At 45.4% G+C, this 24,584-nt stretch overlaps 2 protein-coding genes across 9 annotated transcripts in view; one reads left to right on the top strand and one right to left on the bottom strand.

The window, feature by feature from the left end:
• The window catches only part of LOC135245458 (forkhead box protein P2-like), a 118,951-nt gene extending 107,181 nt beyond the window's left edge, over window positions 1-11,770 (bottom strand). For 3 of the 7 annotated variants that reach the window (XM_064318494.1, XM_064318493.1, XM_064318495.1), the window contains exons 1-3: window positions 11,379-11,770; window positions 2,067-2,118; window positions 951-1,031 (exon numbers count right to left, since the gene is read on the bottom strand). The gene's annotated coding sequence lies outside the window, so the exon portion shown is untranslated. The remainder of the gene's footprint in view (window positions 1-950; window positions 1,032-2,066; window positions 2,119-11,378) is intronic. The other 4 variants (XM_064318497.1, XM_064318496.1, XM_064318492.1 and 1 more) reach the window with 3 other exon arrangements.
• A 4,344-nt stretch (window positions 11,771-16,114) lies between these two features.
• Window positions 16,115-23,976, top strand: LOC135245829 (uncharacterized). Of its 2 annotated transcripts, XR_010327413.1 has the most exons (5): window positions 16,115-16,887; window positions 17,048-17,100; window positions 17,190-17,290; window positions 18,737-22,735; window positions 23,252-23,976. XR_010327413.1 is itself a non-coding variant. In XM_064319139.1 (4 exons), the coding sequence occupies exons 1-4, from the start codon at window positions 16,133-16,135 to the stop codon at window positions 22,502-22,504; spliced, it is 4,677 nt and encodes a 1,558-aa protein (XP_064175209.1). In that variant the 5' UTR covers window positions 16,115-16,132; the 3' UTR covers window positions 22,505-23,976. The 2 variants fall into 2 exon arrangements, 1 of the variants encoding a protein (XP_064175209.1); XM_064319139.1 differs by having other exon boundaries at window positions 18,737-23,976.
• Window positions 23,977-24,584: the final 608 nt, after the last annotated feature.

Genomic DNA, 24,584 nt, shown 5'->3' with positions numbered 1-24,584 from the left:
GAAAGGTGTGTCTGTCACACACACACAGAGAGTACAGCCCAGCCCAGCACAGCACAGCACAGCACAGCACAGCACAGCACAGCCCAGCACAGCCCAGCACAGTCCAGCACAGTCCAGCACAGTCCAGCACAGTCCAGCGCTCTGCTCCCACGGCTGTATGAGCTCACTGCTCTCCACGGCAACCCAGGACCCTTCATTCCAGTGCGATACTTCATCTCTGGAACTCATGTGCGTGCGAGCGAGCGAGCGCACACACACACACACACACACACACGCACGCACGCCGCTCAGCGCTAATGCAGGTTATCCGCTCACGGCACGTGTTAAAATAGACGCGTGGTTCTGAGCCCACATCTGGCCACAGGAGTAAAAGCAGGCCATATCCTGTCTGATAGCAAGCTCCTCAAATATCATTAATCTTTACATCTGCACGGTGACAAACAGCCCAAGAGACCACCGCAGGCTGAAACTCTCCCCTAGGATCCCCCACAGACCAGAGTGATGCTCAATTTTAGCACCCAAACTCTGACCTGACGTGGCTCAGCTTCAACCTTGTGCAAAATAATGAAGCGGTTTGCCAGTCACACCACTCTTACGTACGTTTCCAAGGCTTCTGGGTGGGGAAAGAAAGTCCTGGGACCCTGTTCATATCGCAAATAGCACAGCCACAGTCTGGCTGTTTGCACAGCAGAATGGCGGTACAGCTTCACTGCAGAACCACACACAGCAGACGCACGCTTGACCATTTAAAGTGTGAAGATCACGTTTAGAACGCTCATAACTGAACATTCTAATTATGATGTCACAATCACCACTGGTAATAGTAAGCTAAGGAGTTCTAGAACACCGACTTAGAATCCTGAAGCCAACATTCCAGATCACCTGCTCTTCCACGGGGCTGAGCGCAGGGCCGCAGACCTCCTCACAGCCGAAAGGGCCCTCTTACTCACCAGCGCGACTAGGCCCCAGCGCACGCGCTCCGTGGGAGAGCTCTGCCCGCTGCTACGGCAACCGCCATTCCACACCGCATCCTGAGAGGGGGACAGAGAGATGGCGGTCAGCTCCCACTGCAGAGTGTGTGCTCTCCCTGACCCACGCTGCCGTTCCTCTTCAGCACACCCGCACGCAGGACAGCCAATCAGGAGAGCCACTTTTCCCGCTCAAACCCCCAGCCCGTAAAACGCTCCTCTCTCATCTTCAGGGTGGCCCTGAAGTCTTCTGTCAGTCCGTACGGCCTCCTTGCTCAAATGACTCGGCTCTTCCTTAGTGCACCAGCAGAGCCACCGTCCGTCTTAGCCATCACCATCGCCATCTCTACCTCTGGAGCTCTGATGCTGACAGGCAGCTACAGGAGCATCTGCAGAAGTGTCCCTGACGGCCGGTGGCAAGCCTCCATTCGGCTGTAGTCTGTTGACGTTTCCTTTTCCTTCCGCTGTGAGCCGTATTTTAAGCAACGCTGAGATCAGTAGCTGGGCATTCATGAGTTGGTCTTGAGTTTGTGAAAACTTTGCATCGCTACTTTTTCTTTCCGTTCCAGAGCACCCCTGGCTTCCCTCCACAGCAGCACAATATGAAGGAGATGTAGCGAAGCAGAGTGTGTGTGTGTGTGTGTGTGTGTGTGTGTGCGTGTGAGTCTCAAAAGCCAGAAGTCCACGCAACAAGCACTTAGTGTAAGTGGTGCAGGGTGACCATATAAATGATCACAGAACACCCAAAAAAGTAATAATAATAAGGTTCACATGCAAAACTAAAGTCTGATTAAAATCATCCCTGCCGCAGCATAACAATGATAACATTAACATTTAAATAACAGGATAGGATTTATCAGCCAAGGATTTGTTTTCCAGAGCTGTGATCTCTACCTGTTATCCTTGCTACTTTCTTCCAGTCTGAATAAAGCAAAAAAAAATACATGAAAGAGCAGCGAACTGTCTGCTCTCCTTTTAAAAAATAAAATAAAATCTTTCATCTGATACCTGAGAGAGCCCCTCCAGTCCATGCAGGCTGCCTCTCAGGTCATCCGCTCACAGATCTCAGAAACGTAACTGTGTTACAGACGCACTCACCCAGAAACTCTCCTGTCCTCTCCGCGCTGCCAGCAAACCAAAATGGACGAATCTATGAACAAAACAAAAACAAAATGATCAGTGCTCCGTAAATGAAGGGTGCATTAGCACCATTTACTTTCACCAGTAAAACCGATTCTTCTGCAACTGCTGTCGACTGCATTTCCCAAAACAAATGTGCCCTTAAGCAACACACACTTGTGCGCATAATTTGCGTGACATTTTATAATAAGACGTTGCAATTACAAGGACAAGTTCAGTCTTACACGTTAGGTGTTGGAGGAGATAAACAAGACAAAATGTGTAAAAAATTACTGCAAAGTCTTTGTGCATAAACATGTTTTTCTTAACCATTATTAGTGCTGGTGTGAAGAAATGTTGCACAGTGAATAATAATTAACTGACCAATAACAACAGTGGGAAATCTCAGCCACAGATACCGTACAGGCAGGTACTAATCATTACTTTTACATAACGCTCCCTTTCCCCCCATTCCTCAGGTGTCAGTAGAGCTGCCTCTCCCTGCTCTTCTCTCCTGGATGTGTCAGCGCCACGGTGGCTTGTGATTGGTGGGTTCTGCCACACTGTCACACCTGACATCACCTGGGGTGAATCCACAGCGCGCAGAAACACCCCCCCCCACAACGGGCCGGGCTGTTCCACAGATCCTTCCCAGAATTCAAATCACCCTGTCGGGCAACTGACGACTGCGTGGAATGCGCTCTCGGGACTTTGTACGGAACCCCCCCCGGCCCACAATGCACTGCTGCCAAGAGCTGTTACTCGTAATGTCTGAATTCAAGTCAAACCATAACCAGCCAATCCCCCAGTCCTGACCACCCAAAGAGGCGACAACAAAGATCATCAAACATCAATTCCAATTCCAAAGACCAGTACCTGAAATTAATTTAAGAAGGTGCACAACCAGCGAGATACCAGCGTTAGGGGTAAAAAGGCACGTTCTTCTGCACGTTTAAGGAGGGAAATTTACATCTGCACAGACCAGCCTCTGAAGCAGACAATACATGTCAAAAACCAACGTTTCAATACATATCTCCCCAAGCTGGTGTTAAGATCAACAGTCCATCACCCCTTACAGCCTGAACACTTAATCAGAGAAACAAACAAGTATAGTAATGTCTACTGCATCAGACATTTTGGATGGCCTCACGATAAGACACAGACAGCATTGGTTCGATAAGCTCACTTCGGGTGGTGCTTGAAAACATGGTAACAGCATCTTCGCACGGGCCCCAGAACCCTTGTGAATGCTAAATGCAATTGAGCCAGCTCTGCGATAAGCGGTAGATGTTGAGGATTTACAGCTTTGGCCTGCTGTAGCCATCAGTATCAGCTCCTAGGGCGATCCGCACAGGAGGCTATTTGCATGCGGTTTGTAGCCACTGATAAGCTGCTCAGTCAAAACAGTGAGTCAGACAATCCCTGGATCCAGCTCATTTCCATAAGAGCTCCAGCACTTCGTATGCTTGCTTTTCTACGGTATTTCTACCTCTGAATCTGCCAGATTTTACACGCCGTGATTTAACGCCATTTTAAACATTCGGGACTCGATCAAGCTGATGAGTCTTGAGTCTCGATCAGTCGATGCTCATGTCCTTGCAACATGTCTCCGGTTCACAGAAGGCCAGGGCCATGTCAAGCAGGTGGGGGCCGCACATGGCGGTAACTGGCTGTGAGTGTGGTGTGTGTGTGTGTGTGTGTGTGTGGTAGGTGTGTGTGTGTGTGTGTGTGTGTGTGTGTGTGAGAGAGAGTGTGGTAGGTGTGTGTGTGTGTGTGTGTGTGTGAGAGAGAGTGTGGTAGGTGTGTGTGTGTGTGTGTGTGAGAGAGAGAGAGAGTGTGGTAGGCGTGTGTGTGTGTGTGTGTGTGTGTGTGTGTGTGTGTGTGTGTGTGTGTGTGAGAGAGTGTGGTAGGTGTGTGTGTGTGTGAGAGAGAGCAGAGTGTTAGGCGTGTGTGTGTGTGTGTGTGTGTGTGTGTGTGAGAGAGAGTGTGGTAGGTGTGTGTGAGTGTGGTGTGCGTGCGTGTTTGTGTGTGTGCCACAGCTGTTTACCCCCACTGCCCTCAGCCGCCTCCCAAATCAACCGTCTCCATCAACACCTTCACTCTGACTCATTCCTCTACTGCGCCCCAGCATTCCCACGCCCCTCCCTTTGCGCCCCACCCTCCCAAACCGCACGGGACGGGCCCCACCCCCCATCACAGGTAACCAGGGAACAGCGCGGCACTGTCTGTGGGTGCAGTGGCACGCTGGGGGGGGGGGGATGCTGGAAGACGCTGCCACTGTACTCCCCCACCCCTCCCCCTCCAGTGAGATTCTCTTTCTGCAGCCTAATGTGTCCGTCAAAGGATGTTACTATCAACCCCCCACCCCTATACTCTACCCCCAAGTGGGTACAACATAAATAACACTGTTCAGTTTCTCTGCTCTCAAATATTCTACCTGCAAAATGATGGTCAGTATCTGTGGAATTATGTTTTTAAACAAAACTTGGATAAGCAGACCAATTTTTGTTTGTTTTTTTTGTAGAACATTTCACAAGGTAAAACAGGCTATAGGGTGGTCGGTACGATTCTGCCCTTGGTCAGAAAATCTCAAGAGACACTTCCAGTCGCCAAAGAGTTTGAGTGAGGAGGCAAATGAAGAGATCATTCTTTTATCAGATTATAAAGGCTTCAAAAAAAAAAAAAAAAAAAAAAAAGGACATTTTTCAAATTCATCTGAAGGTCGCAGTGATTTACTTTTTTGAAGCGAGTTCATGTGCGAGATGTTAAAGCACTGAACTGAAAGGCGCAGACAAAGGCCGGTGAACGTGGAATGCCAGCCTCCCCTCCGGAAGACAATGAGCTCCAAGCCAAATTCATTTAGAAAGTTACGTTTAGAAAAACTGAATCTTGAGTTGAAATTCACAGGCTGTTTATTTATCATTGCACCTCTTCTTCACTCAGGAAAAAAAAAACAATTTATGAAGACTTGCATACATTTATGATTAAAATGACTGTGTTGGTGCGGGTAGAAGAAAGCTCTCTCTCTCTCTTTCTCTCCGCCCCTCTCTCCTGAAATGCTTTTTTCGGAGCCCGTTCGAGACGACAGTCGGGTCACGCAGCAGACCCCTGCGAGAGAGCGGAGAATCTTTCTGGGGGCTTGCGTTTATGCAGGTTTCAAACAAATCACTCTCTTCTGGGGTCCGTCATGTGGGACTGTGGACTCCTCGAGCAGGCCGACCGAATCAGTTCATCAGAGAGGTGCGAGCACACAGCCAGTCTGCGATGCCCTGGAACGTAGGCCTCTATACACACTGCTACCTCGTTTAGCCGAAATGAAGGCGAGGTCGCACCGTGTGCGGGAAACCAAAAAGAGGGGCTTACGAAGCTGGCTAAGAGGCTGTTGCAGAAACGCTGAACACAGAGCTGTGTGTGGGCAGCTAATTCACACTCCTCACACGCCGCAAACACTGCACAGGGCATCATATTTACAGGTCGCACTTCACTTTGATCTAAAATCACGCCACCGTGTTCCCCTGGCTCCTGCATGCGTTTTAGACACGCTGAAGCCTTAAAGCAGGGGCATGAAGGCAAACCCCCTGACCTTTGACCCAGACTGCCTGCTCAGAGTTTGTACCTAGAACATGGAACACGGCAGAGATCTGTAGAGTTATTCAGTTTCATAACCAATTATTTCCTACATCTGCAACAAAAGGTCACTGTCATTTCTTGTTCAGTTAATTACATTCTGAAAAATACATTCCCATTAATTACTTTTCCTTTGATGGAGACGGAGTTAAGCCCTGGATCACCATGACATGTAGAAACAGGAAAGACATAACTGTGCCCAGGTTTTGGGTGAAAATGCACTTAAAACATCAGGGAGGTGAATCCAACACTTCCATCTCTTGCGAGAGCCTTTACCAAGCAAGCCATACAACGTCTTTATATACCCTGAACCCCAGACCAGACCAAAGATTCACCACACGAAGAAACTGCTTTAGAATGCTGCAGAGAGGAGCTGCAGCAGTGTTAAACTAGCCATCTCAGACGGTCAGGTGACAGCACTCGTCCAATCACAGGGGGCCAGTTTCACAGGTTCGTCATGACACCAATCATTGCTCTCAACTGGGCCTTAAGAGGTCGGAAATGAATTACGAACTGATTTTTTTAAAGCATGTACAAGATGTATAATTTCAGTTTAAGGCCTTTACACTCTTTGGCTGCTTTTAAAGGGTGTTTCTTTACATCGGTCTTCTCCCTTCAAGCCACAGCTGAGTGTCCTTGCTGCCAGGCAGCACTCAATCACAGCCTCTCACCGTGTCAGGATTACATTACAGGGCAACAACAGGATAATCCCACTTAAATAAAAACAGCGTTTCCCAGAGATCTGTGCTGCGGACACCGAGTCACACACCCCACGTGTCTCGCAGGGTCATTTGTGGAATTAAGCCTGTACCTCCCGTCTCTCCTCCAAAAAAAACCATTTAATTCAGCGCAAAGTGTCATTTTAGACTCGCTCCAGAAATGTTGGACGCACGCGTACAGCAGGCTACTTCCGAGAGCGCTGAACGTCAAACGGCTGCACCTTTAAATAGCGAGTGTCTCACGCAGTACCTGCGCAGAGCCCAATCACACACATGAACAAACTGAAATGAAGCACCATCGGGGAGCGGAGCTGAAATACCAGCTGCTTCCATCACACCTGTACGGGCAGTTTTTTTCCCCCAGCACAGCTGTGCTTTTAGAATGTGCAACGGAATGCACGTGCATCAAAACAAAATTTCCTTGGAATGCTTAGAGTGTCTCAGGTTTTGAATCAAATATATGCACGTTGAGAAAACTGCAGATTTGAGGTAATGATTACTAATATTATAAGCCATAAGCAGCACCGTCCCAACTGCAGAAGCTAAGGGTGAAGTCCCAGTGGTGCAGCCCAGCTGGTCACATGGTTTAATTTCCCCAGCGGGAAACGCCTCTGCTCTGCTGCTCACGTGGATGGCTGAGATGCAGTGTATTTTACAGATGTATTATCCTGAATTAGGCGCTGTTATCTGCGTGTTGACTGTATGTCCCCCTGCTGAGGTCAGACACACATCTCCGCAGCAGTGGGCGATAAAGACTCATCTAAACTGATGTGTCGGTAATACATGCAGCTTTAATAGGACACAGGTTTTGGGTAGTGTCAGAAACATGCACAGAACATCATCTATACAGGCGATGCCTCAGTTCCTACAGATGCTTTTGGAAAGGAAGATAACTGCATAAACTGGAAGGGTGTGTCAGGTGTGCCCAGGAGTGCTCAGGTGTGCTCAGGTGCACATCAGTATGAGTCATGGCTCTGCATTTTAGTCTTGTTGTTGAGAAGTAAGTGTGTTGTGTATTTTCCCAGGACAACGCTTGACAAACACTCAAATCACGTCACTGTCAGTTCTGCACCTTAAATTATTCCAGTAAGGTGTTAAAAACAAACAAGCAAAAAAACAACATGGTGTTCCACCAATCTCAGCTGTCTCTGACAGGCTAATACAGATGCGGGAATCCCACGATGGCCAAGGTGACAGAGCCAGCTCCACACCTGACATCCTCGTAATACATTTGGTCACATTTATACCAAACAAAAACTAATCGGCAAACAGTAAATGATACACGAGCACAACCGTATGCTTTTGCCACAAAATGTTGGCAATACAAGGACAAGATGTATCTTGCTGCAGAAGGAAGTATTTTAGTGTTTTAGTGCGCATCGTTTCTGTGTCGGCCTCTTTGCGTCTTGTGAAAGCCTTCGGTACAGTCCATCAACTGGTGCTAGCTGGAGCAGTCACTGCACCAAAGCTCGCACGCATACAAAACTACCCTGAGCGGAGCCCACTGACCTCACCGAGTATCCATCCCAGACCAAAACAAGTCAAAAACATTTCTCAAAAAAGCACCAAGGCTAAGAAGTAACCCAAATCGGGTAGCTTAGCGTGCAAAGATCTAAGAACTCCAGATTCACAATGAACTGAAGCCCACCAAGCAGAGGCACACTGACGCAGATCATTAAAAGTGCAGGATCGTCTGAGGCCCACAGGCTAATGCGGCCTTTTATCACAATAAGTCAATATGTCCTGGGCCGACAGCTACCGGCATATGATCTTGTAAACAAATACCTTCACGTGGTGGTTCGTGTTCCATTAAGGGCCGAACCTGTCAGCACGAATTCCATCCTCGCCAGAGGAAGAAGGGAAAAAAACGATTCTAAACTGTTGATCACCTCCGATTGCCTTAACTAGCATGGAGGTTGTCATGGAAACATTTCTATGAAGTTCGCGGTGATAAAAACGGCAACATTTCCACTTTAATTAGCATTAGGCTTAGGCGCAGCGCGTTACTGGCGCTTGGAGGCCATGCATTAGGCCCTGGCTGGCTGCACAGGGCTCGCTGTTTTGACATATGCAGGAGACCAGTACGGCAGATTTTTTGCGTCTCCTGCTCTGTCTTCCAATAACACTGAAAACAAATCTTCCAGAGGAGCAGGCAATCTATTTCACACACAAAAAGTGTTGGGGGGGATAGGTAACGTCAAAAAGAAAAACACAGAGGGGGTCTAGAGTTCGCTGGAAGAAGGAGAAGAAGCCGTTTGCTTTAGAGTTGAGCAGTGATGAAGATAATTTGTACAGGGAAAAGGAACAGACCAGAGTCAATCACAGGAACTTTCATTAGAACACAAACACACAGTGGAGCGGACCCAGTTACAACATCACCTAATCATAAAAGTCCAGAGATTGGGGAGAGATTTAGACTCCTCTAGCACATTTACAATTAATATCCCCTTCTTTCTCTTTCTGGGTTGAGAAGAAATAAACAGGTATTATTCATGATAATACCCTATAATCCTTGCTCAAATTATAAAAACTCTAAAGTTTTGATTAAGAGAATAATGGCATTTAGGTGGATTTGATTACATTTTTTGACATTTAATTACGCGGATTTACATTTAAAAGAACGTTTTATTTATATACTGACACCGACGCGGACAACAGTCAACAGTGACACTCAACAGTTAAATTCTAAAACCGATGCGTGTGAACAAGTGCTATAGCCAAGTATCCAAAGGAGAAGCAAGGTGGGTGATTTGTCAAAACTAAACTAAACTGAACACTCCTGTAGCCCGTCCAAGGTCAACGGCAACAACGCGAGTTCGCTCCGTGGCTCTATGGCCAAAACCACCTGGTCGGATCCAATACAGTAAAGGCCTAACATCAGGACAAAATTTAGTGCTGCTAAATCCGTTTCTCATCTGCATCTGTCAAAGTGAAGTGTGCTTGAACGCAGTCAAACATGCGTGCACTTCAAACAACTAGTGCAGAACAACCTGCTAGCCCAGGTAATTATAAAGGTGATACCTGATTATGACCGAGAGACCAGCCCAGGAAAGCAGGCAAACACTAAAAGCCATAAAATTTGCTTTACTGCTCTCCTCAATGTAACATAGACCGTGCATTTAGGATTAAACACTGCAAAGGTTACATTTAACAACGACCAAGGTAACTGTTCTTAAAATGCTAAGAACATTAAAATGCCATAGCATCATTAGATAACTGTAAGATGTTTATTACACTTCAGAGTATTAAATAATTATGCTATTATTACTTCTGGTAATAATGCCATTACAATTACCATCATCACCAACAATTGGTCATAACCACTGCTGTTTGCTTATATCCATGTAATGTCGAAACAAGAACAGAATTTCACAAATGTCAGCCCAATAAAAAAATCTTTAAAATCTATACAAAATCCAAAAATGGTCTCACAGTGTCATGTGTTAATTACTTTGAAACAAAATCACCAAATCAATATGTCAACATACATAATTATGCATTTGATAAATTTAGATCACATTACAAATCTGCCAGAACATCATAATTAGATATTAATATGTCATCATGTGTATTTGATATAAATAGCATATACTTGGGAAGTAGTGACACTTTATATAAGTATTTAGGCTACTGTAATTCCAGTGCAATGTTAATAAAGATATTAACATATGATCGGAGTAAAACATTGAAACTGAATTTACTGCTCGGATGGATTTCTCCTATATAAATAATGCTTTTGAACAACCTGAAGTTGTATGAAAGTGTGTATGTCTGTGTATTTTTTTTTTTTTTTTTTTTAAACAGAACAGTGTTTTGCACTTATGTTTTATGTTAAGATTTTCTCTCCTACAAAAAAGTGCAATAGATCTCCACCTTTCTATTTTGTGATACTTCTGTAGGTCATTTAAAATTTTATTTAGATTAAATTCTCCCAGTAACTGTTTGCTTTGTTTATCAAAATGTATTTCAAACCTCAAGTGTAATAAGCTGTAGTAGTGATGGTAAAGAAAAATATCAACGTTCCAAAACTAATTTTAAAAATCATTTAATGTGACATGCTTTTAAGTATGCAAATTAACATTTTGCAACAAGTAATGTTTAATAGCTTGCCTTCAGCAAAGGCTGATTGGCTATTTAAAAACTGGACTTCGCTTTACTTGTGAGATACGTAACTGCACATACCAGACTTCGTACACAGTAAAAATGTCCAGTGTTAATTAAACCCTAACAGTGTTAATTCAACTTTTAACAGATAACATTTGCACACATTCTGGAATACGGGACCAAATGTTATCAGTTAAGAGTTGAATTAACGCGGTGAGAGTAAAATTAACACTGGATACTTTACCTTGTAGGTTTAACTTCTCCAGCTTCTAATTAACTTACAAAACTGAGAAACGTGTGCCACACTCTGAAGCCGCATTTGCGCAAATTACCGTACGTGTGCTTTTGAAAATCTGCAGCCTACATTTGTTAACAAGTGTAGGCTATCCGATGATCTGGCTGTTAGTTTCGTTCACTAGTCAATTCACTCTGTTTTCGAGCAAACGGAATGGAAACTTTGTGTTTAATGTTTTCCATTAATTACGTGATGTTTCACGGGCTAGCAACAATGTAACGAGCTAGCTATCTCTTAGAAGACAAACATGTGGAACAAGCACCCAGGGACAAACAGCTGCTTGTTGTTATACAGCCGCATGTTTGCTTACTAACTCTACTTTTCAAGGGCTGTTTAAAAAGAACGCTTTTGCAAACTTAGCAAACATTCACCACATTGTATTCAAAACAAAACCAATACGACACAACTACCTCGTTAATCACCTAGTAGCCTACGCTACAGTGGTATCGTGGTACGAAAACCCTAACCAGCAAGTGAAGTTTGATAGCTGGCAACGTATTGATAATCAGAAAAGTGAAATGAATAAACACCGAAGAGCACACTTACCGAAAGCAAGCTCGTTTCCTTAACGAAAACAAGACTCCTGTTGTAGGAATAAGTTATCGTGACTTTCAACGTTACAAAAGCGTCACACGTGAGACTGAGGGTTAATCATAAAATAGAACATGAACAACAAGCCGAAGAATAAATAACAACTTGGATATTCCTCCGCAGGCGCTGCGCTCGGGGATGCACGCGTTGTCTCGCGCTCTCCTCTCGAGCCACTGTTGCTGTTGTTATCATGCAAAAGAAGGAAATACTCCGAGTCCAGTTGGATTCTTCTCAAATGACTGACAGCTCGATTATTTACCATGTTTTCGCATTTGAATTCAACACATCAAAATGTATTCAAACTAAGTATTTGGGACTATCTTATTAGAATACAGCCCCGGGGGACGCAGACTCGCGGAGCTGGACATTGTTATTTTTTGGAGTAGCAAGACTCGTTGTGACGTCACGTCCACCTGCTATGTAAACAAAAAGTCCGAAGTTGGTTATTTATTTATTTTTTTCTCCGTAAAACGTACTGTCAGTATGACGTTCCCCTCATGATTATGGGCTGGGGTTGACATCAGTGGAGCATTTTGAAGGGCAGACAGAAATTATTTCTTAGTCATTCCGACAGGTTGGCACTGTGAAAACAGCTTACAAGTAGAATTAGCCTAATTTCCAAAAAGACCAAAACAGGCTAGAGGTTACAGTAACAATATTCAAGCTCCTACTCATTAGCGTTCCTGTAAAACGCGAATAGAAGGCTATCCTTAGATATTTCCCCGACAAAGAAGTCGAGCGTACAATATGTGCCCACAATTAATGAATTACAACATATAATTGCTAAGTAACCCACAATAATTGCTACAGGAGAACATAGGCTATTCATAAAGTAAAATGTGAGCGCCTTTATCAAAGTAAAACGTTCCACCCTATCATTTGAAAATAAGCTATCTGCCCTTTGTTTTGTTAAGAATAAGCACTTGGGCGCAGGTTCCTTAAAACATAGGCAGCCCACGTATCCTACCATCAAAAGAGGAAACGCACAAGGTAAAGTGCGATAACGGAACCATTGTCACTAAAATAAGTAAAACTATTTACTGATATTAGTAGGTCACGCATTGCCATTGGGATAAAACGCTGGAAGTGAAATCGGCACAAAATGCCGGATTGCGACACTTTATGTCTTATATCAGGCTATGCACGCACGTTGTTGCCCATAAACAGGTTTTCGAAGTCACGTTGTGTTTAGTTTTCTCAGCAGAAGTTATAACGTAACGAGGCATCCGGAGAGGAGTAGAAAACTGCTTGAGAAAACGTGCAGATGCCCCAAACGATGACCTGAAGTTTGTAACAGGTCTTGAAACGAGTGACCGGGGGGGAAAAAATACAAAATATCCTAATTTATTTCTGTCGTTTCAGCACAATTTATTCCAAAATCGTGCCACGATGTTTGATGGATTTAAAATGCAGGTCGAACAAGAAGCCGATTATTCTCCGTATTAGCCTATAACAAATACAAAACAACAGGTTCACAATTGCTACGACCTAACCTTAAACTTGGAGTTCAGACCACAATTTAGACGAGCGGTAAACTCACCTAGAGCGGGGCAAACGCACTAAATTACTGAAATTACATTAAGATTGTGCTATTATGCGTAGGATACATCCATTTAAGGGCGGGGAAGCCTCGCTCGGTTATGAAATGAGACAAATTCGGAAACGGCAACGACCACTCCCCCACATTATCTTCCTCTAGTCGCTGACCATAATAGTGTATAGGCTAGTGGTTCAAAAGATTAAAGTTCACCTGAAGGACACACGTTTCCGACTGGACGAAAAATGTATTTTTCATCCCGATGTGAAATGAGTTGTGGGCTATTTAATTTCACCAGTAAGCCTATTCATTAAAACTGGTTCATGTTAAATATTCTGCGGTTTACTATTTGTGTTTGCAATATGTAGTTTTATTGTAAAAGTGATGACAGAGGACAGGCTATATGTGGAAGTAGCTGGTGTTTAAAAACGGGAACTATGTTTATTACGCAAGTCTGCATACTGCTTTTATTTTCAAAATTAACCGAAAAGCTTTGTTTTGCTGGCTTTAGAGTTCGGTTTTATTTATGCGTATTTGTTTGGCCTGAGTTTGGGTTTGCTTTTGTTTGGCCTTAAAATTTAGTTAGGTTTTTGTTTGTTTGTTTTAATTTGGTTTGTGTTCCTTCGTTGTTTTGCGGAAGTGTACGTCAATTGAGTCTAAACAAAAAGAATGAAAAGAATATATTTTATGTGTCGACTTCTGTATATTTCCCCTGGCGTTGCTATTGTCATCCCATGCGCGTTGTATTTTATAGCTCTTACATTATTGATATGACTGTAACATCTGCAGAATTTTATAATAAAGTTTTGTTTTTTTAAAGAATGAAATATATACTTAAGGGTTTGGGTCAATTAAATGTAATTTAACAAAATTAACTGAAAAATCCTTATGCAACCTTTTTTAACTAATTTTTTATTTATTAAATGGATTTAAATCTCGAATTGATAATTAAATGAATAAAGTGAAAATGTATATTTAAAGTAGCTTTCTAAAATGTTTCGCATTTAATTTATACGTATTCAGAATTCGGGTACTTAAGCATGTGCACGATCAGCACAAAAAAATAGAATGTCTCTTAATAATACAGCACAAACGGTCTCTTAATAATTTCGCTTATAATGTATAAACATTTTAAAACAAATTATTGCTATATTTGTTTCGCTTTTATATTAGAGTAACTCTACAAGGTTTCAGACAAAGTATGACTGTATTCTGAGCTGAAGTTAAATAATATGCATATTCCAACTTTGGCTTCTACAAAGACGAGAAGGGGCACCGTTCATCAAGTCAAGTTTCCGATTTGGAACAAGAATGTGACCAATAACGGTATTACACTGCCATCTTGTGGTAGTTTTCAAAACATTATTTTTTTTTGTTTACTGAATTCAAATGTGATTCCAGCTTTTGTGATCTTTCTGCTTTGTGCAAATAAGATATATTTCTGGAAATGTATCTCACTGGCAAAAATTACAGTCAAACAATTCACACGAAGGAGCGACTTGGATTCAATAAGTTATAATTAATTATCAATTGATTTCCAATAACAGATATATATTATGATAGTGTAGGCTGAATTCTATTTATAATTATTTTTTATTTATGCCTAGCCAAGATGTACCTTTCAATACAACAGATTAAACACAACATGCTTACCAGATATGTTATATTATTATTTTTTTGTGACAATTAAAAAGTGGTCGGTCTTCACTTTCTTATTCGTTTTTTTGCAAGGGACTGCCGGTGACTGATCCTGTGAAGCTATACTATTGCTTACAGCATGTTGGTGGGTCTCAGAGGGTCTGGTATTAAATCTGAACTGTGGCAGTGCACCAGATCCAGCGACGGATTCAGTCTGCTGATCGACTGTTCGGTCTCCGACGGTCGTCCTGCGCTCGGCGGGTTCACAGGCGGCGGTTTGACATTGTGCGCCCGCGTACGCGCCCACATGCACTCCGCCGGATGAGCATATCCAGTGAATAGAATTGGGCATTCCAATCTGAGAGACAAGGAGGGCTGGAATTAAAAAAAGAAATAAATAAAATAAATAAATAGTGTAAAACTGCAAAGGTGTCAGCTTTTCCATCTTAGGGGGTAAAGTATCTTTGTATATTTACTAAAATACAGTTGATTTGAAGATATTACATGTTCAGTTCCAAGTAGATATGATTTTGGATCTGAGTAAATCACATTCCACAACTACTTCTCACAGCCTGGCAGTAACTTTTTCTCTCTTTTTTTTTTTGCTGCTGTAAATGTCTGGTCTCTGATCAGTCCTGAATGCTTGCACGAGGAAGCAGAACTTTGTGCCGCGAGATTTTATGCGTAACCGTGGAATACAGATAGCCTGTGACTTGAAACAGGTGTGAGAGGAAATGGCGGAGAGGTTCCCTTTATCACCAGTAGATGGTGCCAAAAGCTCACTTTTACACAGTTTTGACGTTTTATAGTCGAAAAATACTTTATAGAACTTCTGGAGGTAAATATGACTAGGTGAGCTGTAAAATGCTAATTGCTGTCACCACCATTAAATATCATCTATTGACATAGTCTTTTAGCTCAGATAAAATGTTCTACTGCGTGTTTGAATGGCCTGTAATACTGTTGAACTTCGAACTGTTGCTTAAATGCATACAGTGTTTGCTTAACACTAAAGCCAGCCTACTTCACCTTTAAAGTAACCTGCAGTCACATGGTCGACTGCAACCAGGAAACAGGACTGTTAAGGGACCATATGTGTGTTCACAATAACAATGTTATGAATTGGGAATGTTGTACCCGTTTTTCTGTCTGTTTTGGCTGTTTTACATGAAAGTTAATACATTAAATAACAGAATAATTTCGGGACTTTTTTGTTAATTCTTCTCACATGTAAAAACAATTGCCTTCTAGTTTTAATAATTTCTATCTACACAAATATTGATGTACGCATGTTATAAAATATGAATATGGACATTTTTTGCTTTACTTTGCTTTCAGAATATATACAAACATGTATTTAGTGTTACTGGGGAGGCCAGTCTAGCGCGGGTTTGCAAGCTACGGAAACTATTTTTAGGCGCGAGTTCTCCACAATGTCAAATGTAACGGGACTCCGCGCGTGAGGTCACGGCGGGTTGGGTTTCAGCCGCCGAGAGCGGCGGGGCAGAGCGGCGAGCGAAGGCAGAACAGCCCGATGGAGCCCGCGGGAGAGGGACGGCACGGCGGGGCCCGGGAGGAGGAAGAGGAGGGGGAGGAAGAGCGTGAGCGAGGGGGCGCCGCGTCCTCCGGCGACTCCGAACCCGAACCCGAGACCCCGGCCTCCAGGGCCAGGAGGGTGTCCTTCGCCGACGCCTTCGGCCTGGACCTGGTGTCGGTCAAAGAGTTCAGCAGCAGGGCGGTATCCGCGGCGTCTGTTGCCGCCGACGACGATGACGACGCGGCCGCCGCCGCAGAGCCGAGCGGGCCCGACCCGGAGGAGTACTTCCTGTGCTCGCAGTTCTCCGTGCCGGCCTCGGCCGCCGAGCTCCTGGCCAAGCTGCAGGCGCAGCGCTGCGAGCTGGAGTGCGTGGAGCTGTTGCCCGGGACGACCACCCTGCGGGGCACGGTGCGGGTCCTGAACCTGAGCTACGACAAGAGGGTGCGCGTCCGCACCACCCTGGACGGCTGGGGCACCCACTTCGACCTGCCCGCCAGCTTCATCCCCGGGTCCAGCGACGGCGAGACCGACCGCTTCGCCTTCAGCCTGGAGCTCTCGCCCCCCGTCCCGCCGGAAGGGGTGCGGGTGGAGTTCTGCCTCAGATACGAGACGCCCCTCGGAACGTTCTGGGCGAACAACAGCGGGATGAATTACGTGCTGCTCTGTCAGCAGCGGGGGTGCAGAGATGGGAAGGGGAGGCAGTGTGAGGACACCAGCTTCAGGAGCAAGAGGAGCTGTCTGAAGTACAACAGGTGAGGCCACCTGCTGCACCAGAGATACCGGCAGTCGCCTGCTCACATCCTCACCCACACTTTTACAGTTAAATATCTTTACAGTGAAACATCTTTCTGCATCCAAAATGTATAAAATCTACAGTGGAATTACTGTGATATTTGTGCTGTTCATCTACAGTAAAGAAAAGTCCACAGAAGCAAACACGCCAGTGATTTCTGCTGAAGCTACAGGTACGTGCTTCTTTTAAAATAAGTATAACAAGTAAAGAGAGGACACCTCTCAAATCCAAACATTCAACAAATTTAATTTTATTTTCTAGACGTGCCTCTCAGTAAACAGGAAGTGGAGGTCAGCAAGAAGACAGAAGAGCCTGCACCAAACCCGGATGGGCTTCAGGATGACAGCTGTCAGAAACCTTCGGTGAGGTCTTCCTCAGGCCTGAAACAGCACACAGCCTCCAGTCTATAACACAGACAAATATACAAGAGCATTTCCCGGATTAAAAGTCTCTCACTTGGTGCTGTTTTGAAGTGAGGATTCAATGAAGTGCGTAATTGAAAATATAGATTACAATAAAGGTAATTGGACCAAAAAAGAGGCCACACGGTCACACTGGGTGATTCTTTTGTAAAATCTGATTGGCAGGTCATTCAATGTCTCGAAGTCACTTTAACATTTGCATATCCAGTTTGAATGCAAAACTTTTATGTACATTAGAGAATCTAACGAGGTGGAAGTGCTGGCTTGTGTCGTGCTTGTGGGTGAAAGTCTAAAATGGTAGACCTGGAGTATCATCTGCCAAACCCTGTTTTATTTTCATTTTATTTTTGTATTCTGTCCCCAAGGATTTTCATAATCCTACTGACAGCATTTTTGATTTCATGCGAAGGCTTTTCTTCTTGAACCGGCCCCTTGTCTGCCCAGTTTCCCCAGTCATTTTCTGGCCTTAAACAGAACCAGCACCGTGGAGACGTTTCACTGCTTTTAAACAACAATCTCTTTCTCTAAATGAGGTGAATGCTCTCATGTTACAAAGCGGAAGAACTACAGAGAAGTTGTCGTGGATTGATTTTGTTCCCCCACTACAAACAGAGACTACCATAGTGCTGGCAGTGTATTGGTGTCAAGCAGTGGAGCAAATTGGAGTTCTGTGCAATACAATATGCTTCAGATTCAATCTTAAAAGTGTCAAAGCCGTTTGAGGTCCCACAGAGGTCCTTGTCTGTGTATGCGCTTGTGAGAAGCTGTAGAACCAACCGGATCATTCTGTTAGAATACCACATGACCATGTCGTGTCTCCATCACCGACCCAGCAAGGCTGAAAGGCACACTTGTACCGTGCAGTATGAATAACGTTCAGCGTGTTCCTTTTAAGGCTGTCTTCTGAAAACAGTTTACATTAGATGGCATCGGAATGGCTGGGAAATAATGGCCAGCGGGAGAAGGGAGGTGCTATGAGGGAGGAGGAAGATTACCGTGATGAGACCAGACACGGGGCGGTTTGGCTGGCTGCCATGTTTAGAACAAACCCTTTTGACTGGAGCAATAAGCAGCTCGGCTGGTTTCACATGAAAGGGGAAAATGCACTTGGCCTCCTCATCAAAACAGAAACTGAGCAGATTGTTACTGGTGCATTAAAAGGCTTACAAGTGATTACACACATTCTTAAGATCTCCGCATGATCAATCAGAGCAATATAAACCAACAGAAATAGAGATTAACGGAACAAAGTAATCTAAATAAATCAGTTCGTTATCATTTTGCCAATTATTTTTAAATATTTCATCAGCAATAATTCAGGGAGTCTTATGCACAAATTCATTGGCTGACCCATTCTTTCTCCGCCCCGCTCTTGTTGACTGACAGGTGGAGAGTGGGCGGAACCCGTCGAGGAGAAGCAGACGCAGGGCGGCACGTCGGGCGCGGTTACAAGAGCGCAGCCACCGCGCAGCCGCGGCAGGGCGCGAGGGGTCCCCCGCTCAGGACAACAGGGACACGGACGGACAGGCGGACGCGGACGCAGGGCGCTTGCCGTCAGAGGTCTCCGCACTTCCACACGAGGGAGCCTGTATGATGTGGGACTGGAGCCAGAGAAGGAGGGCGAAGGCGCACGATGAGTTTCCCCCACAGGCGGGGACAGAGGGGCCGCTGCCGCCCCTCAGATTTGCGGCTGACGCTGGAGCGGCTCTGGCCGGGCCTGGTGAGGACACCCACAGCCTCAGCGGCCCATCTTCAGACGTGGGAACACGCGGCGCCACAGACACGTTTGGGAGCGTTGAGGATGGACGGGCAAGTGCGTACGCCACAGCAAGAGAGGAGGGAGCCCCTCAGGGTGCATTCTGGGATTTTGGAGCCCCTCAGGGTGCATTCTGGGATTCTCCAGCCCTCCAGGGAACTCTATGGGATTCAGACACCCCCCAGGGAACACTTATGGATTTGACAGCCCCTCAGGGTGCATTCTGGGATTCTCCAGCCCTCCAGGGAACTCTATGGGATTCAGACACCCCCCAGGGATCTCCAGGGGGCTCAGATACCCCCCAGGGTGCAACCTGGGATTTGGATGCTCTACAGGAATCGGCAGTCTCTCTATCAGACGTGGCCAGTGGGCCTGAGAGCAGAGGGAGCCCCCAAACGGGGGAGGGGGACGCGAGCACACAGACAAAGGCTGCTGCTGACATCAGCGCCAGCGTGCGGGACAGTCTGGACGATGACATCACCGGCGGGAAGGATGGGGATCAACGGCACAGCCACCCGCTCAGCGGAGACGGGGGCGGAACAGACGCCCTCCGGGATTCAGACCTCCACTGGCCCCAGAGCGACAGGGGCGGCGGAAAATTTAAATTTGAGACCTTTGTGGCCCCGCTGTATCACCAGGCCTTCCACGGGACCAGGCCGGACAGCCGGGACGTTAGCAGAGGACTGTGGGCAGGGGGCCCGGCGTCTGATGACTCGGACGACGAGGGCCAGACGGGCGGCGCAGACAGCTGCAGCCGCTTGACCGTCATGGCAACCGCTCGGCCTCTCTTTCCCTTCGGCACTTACGCCCCGCCCATTCGCCCGCTCGGACGTTCGGGCGAGATTTTAGAGTCAGCCCCGGACAAATCGCTGAGCACGGATACACGTGCGCCCAAGCAAGAGCAGCTGGTTTATGGCCAAGAAGACGCCGCACAGCCTCTCCTGGAAACCAGCGGTGCTGGAGCGGAGATTACAGCACACAGCAGAGTTCACCGAGCAGCTGAAGGTGGAGCAGAGGCCGTTTCCGGTGACAATGTTCCCCATGCAGCTGAAATTGGCATACAGGACGAGGAATGTAGAGAGCACTCATTCACAGACAAAGCTGTAGAGGGGGTTCATATCTTAGAGGAGGTTGGAACAAAAATTGATGCAACGGCTATGATAGCAACACTAGCGCTTTCAAACACCAATGCTACAGAGGGACCTCCGGGAGGAGGCCGCAGTGGATTTACTCTCCTCCCTGTTTCAGCACGTACCGAGACTGAGGACAAACAATATGAACTTGGGGGAGGTCATGTGACCTCTACAGATGGTTTTGGTGAGGTGGGGGGAAGTTTCTCTGAGGGAGAGGGACAGGTGGTCAGAGAAAAGCAAACAAAAAAGGAAGAGGAGTCGAGAAGAAACGAAGGAGATCGTGACAAAATGGCTGAAATTTCCGTGGGGAGTGAAAAGGAGATAGCTGATTTTACTGGTGGAGGCACAGAAGGAATGTGGATGGAGAACGAAGTAAGTCTGGATGAAAGCCAGATGGTGTCAGCAGAAAAAGAAGAAGAGTTCAGTAAAGCAGAGGCAGTATTGGTGGAAAATGACCGTCCTTGTGGTGAATACCTCATTAAAAATGAAGATCTCGATGATGAGGTTTCAGAAGAAGATGCAGAACCTATCAAAGATGTGTTGGTGGAAACTAAAAATATTGATGATGAGGTGTTGATGGATGATGAAGAACCTGATAAAAACATATCTGTTGAAAATAAAGATGTATCAGTGGAAACTGAAGATGTTGATGATGAGGTGTTTGTGGAAGATGAAGAGCTTGAGAAAAACATATTGGTAGAAAATAAAAATCTTTATAGTGACAATCTAAAAGAAAATGAAGATCTTGACAATGAAGAATTGTCAGTGGAAGATGCAGAACTTGTTAAAAATGTATCAGCGGAGCATGAAGATCTTGACAATGAAGAATTGTCAGTGGAAGATGCAGAACTTGTTAAAAATGTATCAGCGGAGCATGCAGATGTTGAAAATGATGAGGGGTCAGTGGAAGATGAAGACCTATCTGGTGACAATCTAAACAAAAATCTTGACAATGAAGAATTGTCAGTGGAAGATGCAGAGCTTGTTAAAGATGTATCAGTGGAACAAGATATTGATAATGATGAGAGGTCAGTGGAAGATGCAGAGCTTGTTAAAGATATATCAGTGGAACAAGATATTGATAATGATGAGAGGTCAGTGGAAGATGCAGAGCTTGTTAAAGATATATCAGTGGAACAAGATATTGATAATGATGAGAGGTCAGTGGAAGAGGAAACAGATAAATACGCATCAGTGACTGATGTAGAACTTGACAGAGATCAGAGGTCAGTGGAAAACAAAGATCTTTATGGTGAAAACCTAACTGAAAGTGAAGGTGTTAACGATGACAGGTTCTCAGTGGAAAATAAAGATCCTGACAGTAAGGTGTCTCTGAAAGATGAAGATCTTGATGAAGAAGCACTATCAATGGAAAATGGAGACGGTATCCGTGAGGCAGGAGAAGGGGCCGCAGCAAGTAAAGATCTGTATGAGGTGAAATCAGAGTCATCAGCAGGAAAGAAAGATGATCTTTATGGTCAAGGGGAAGTGTTTTTTATAGAAAGGAAAGATGAGCGCCATGGCAGAGAAAATGAAAGAGAAGATCTTGATGAAGAAGTGGGGGTGGTCTTCAGGGGACTGGGGCTTGATCCATGTAAGGACCTAAAAGCAGAAGCACTCGGAGATGAAGACGTTCCTCTCCATACGGACAGAGCCGCGGCTGGTGGAGAGACTGAGGGGGACGTGGAGGAAGCGGGGGAGGTATTTAAGGAAGAAGGGAAGCGATCCGTGGACGGGGAGGATCCCGATCAGGAGGCGGAGGAGGACAACGTCTCCACAGACTCCCTGACGGACGAGGAGATGGAGCTGCACATGCGGAGCGTGAAATCTGCTATCGGGCCGCCGCTGGGCCGCGCGGCGCTCGGGAGCAGCGGGGCCACGCCCGGCGGCGGCGCTGGCGGTAAGAGGCCGTCGGTGAGCAGGGCGAGGGTGCGGCCCACTGCGCTGTCGCCCATCAGCGAGTCCCCGAATGAGGACGGGGACGCCGCAGAGGAGCCGGGCCTCCCCCCGGCGGAAACGGCGGGAGATGGCGGCGCCGAGGCGGTGGAAAACGCGGCCGGGTCGTACCTGTCCTCCTGGGCGGACGCGTTCTGGGCCAGCCACCTGGGGAGGACCTTCCTGTACGTCCTTCTGTGCGCGCTCTTCTTCTTCACGGCTTACCACTACGACTTCCTGGCCTGCTTCGCGCTTTACCTGTTCTCCGTGTTCTGGCTCTGCTTCCACGGGGACAAGCAGCGCTTGCAGGAGGCCAACAGAGGGAAATAGAAGCCGGGCCAGTGTCGTTCGGCGGTTTTTGCGGACTGTTCCGATTGGCCCACAGCCAAGAGGCTGAATCTGAGATGTGAACACCTTACTGATGCGAGCTCCGAACTCACATTGTGGGCCGTGTGGCTTCCGTCAACTGGTCTGTCAATCAACGTGATTATGCACCTTATTTACATTTAAACCTGTATAAATCAGGGAAATGACCAAAACAGAAGGATCAGCACAATCAACGTAAGCAAATAGAAAAAAAAGAAAAAATTTTACAAGTCCATGCATGAACATTGTGCAAGAACCTCTGTTCTATGAAAAAAAAAAACACTTGAGTGAAAAGGTGGAGATGAATTTCTGATGATCACATAACCCATGTGAAAAAATAGTATGTTGAAGTAAACCTGAAGTATACTATTTCATACGTAAAAATACTTTAAGCATAATTCAAGTTGATATCAATTATGCCATGCATACCATTTTTTCACATGGCATGCTATGTGCTGAAAGCTGAAAGAGGTTCACAGTTCAGAATCTGAAGGGCATCTTTACATGATTGCTGTATTTTTGCAGTGCGGTGCTTGCCTAGGCCTTCTGTGGCCCGTCATCTTGAGTAGTTTTGTTGTTTCATTTGTGCAATCGCATCTCTGTGAACGGAGTTGCTTATGTGAGTGGCAATGTAAACTGTTTTTGTTGGCTGTCGGTAGGGAATGCAGTTGTTTTCCGACGAGCATAATCGCATCTTTTTTTTTTTTAAAGATTCTACTCTTTCAACACGTTCAGGTTGGCCATGGACAGAGATGTCGGGAATTATTACATACCTCTGCGATCCTCAAACTGCACTCCAAATTTGTGTCATCCTACAGCCTTATCTGCATGCTGAAAAGCCGCTTAATTGTCTTGTGAATAAAAAAAATGTACAATTAAAAAAAAAAAAAATCCAGTGACACTGCACCAGTCACCGCGATGATTCTTTCTTTTTTCTTTCTTTTTTCCCCGACAGGCTTTTTTAATTGTGTGGCATCCGTATGCAAATGAGGCTGCCCACTTATGCAAATTTGTGAGCTGAGAGCCACCAGCTTAGCTCGTGAAGCTGAGGTGATGATGTCACTAAACTGCGCTGTCACCATCAAGTACCAGAATTGCTGTTGTTGTTGAAATGTTTAATTTCCGTCTTGCACGAGAGGGAAATCAATTCACTGCAATAGAAACCATAGAGTACAACATCACAGCATCACCCTGATGGGAGAGGCCATCTCTGTCATGTTCTAAGGACCACTGAGTGAATGGATAGTGGATGACTGAATGATGTTTTTTTCTTCTTATTATTGTACTGTACATCTGCATGAGTATCAAAATGATCAGAATAATATAGTTTGTACCAGTGCTTTATAGAATTGATTCAGTTATAATCCTTAAACTAGCTTTTCCTCAGAAATAAATTTCATGTTAATAGTACTAAATAAATCCATTGCTGAAATCTTTTTCTTTTTCTTTCTTTTTTTTAGACCCATTTCATTTGTCCTCTGTTCTGTCTTTGAAAAAAAAGACTACTCAGCATTCGATCTTACATGGAAAATTTCTCCCCCCTCCAAAAAAAGAATTAAGATTTGTGGGTAATGGATTACATCAAATATGGGACTCTCATTAAAAAAAAGAAGTCATGTCAAACGAAAAAAGAAAAGCACAGATTCAAGCCCATTCCCTTTGTGCCCTTGGGAGGGGGGGGGGTGTTAATCCGTCTCTGTGCTACTGACCTTTAGCTGAGACCGTTGCCGGGGCGGGTTGCCGGGGCCCGAGCGGGCCTGTATTTTAAGCAGACGTATTAAGTTACGATGTCTGTGCTCCGCGTCACGCTCAGCAGGAGATCACAGAGGAACAGCTGCACAGCTCCGAGTTCAGCACCCGGCGTACGGACATGGCAGCTGACGCAGTGCGTGCGCAGCTAACCACCGCATTCCGCCTTTTTAGCTACAGGACTCGACTAACAAGGCGAGAGGAACAGCACCTGACTACGAAACCCTGATGGAAATGTAATATATTGTAATCGAACTGACGACAACATACATTTTATTGATCAGGAAAGATATCG

The sequence above is a fragment of the Anguilla rostrata genome, chromosome 19 (genome assembly GCF_018555375.3).
Source record: "Anguilla rostrata isolate EN2019 chromosome 19, ASM1855537v3, whole genome shotgun sequence".
Lineage (NCBI taxonomy): Eukaryota > Metazoa > Chordata > Actinopteri > Anguilliformes > Anguillidae > Anguilla > Anguilla rostrata.
The sequence above is the reverse complement of the archived record's forward strand: the minus strand, read 5'-3'. Positions and strand labels throughout refer to the sequence as shown.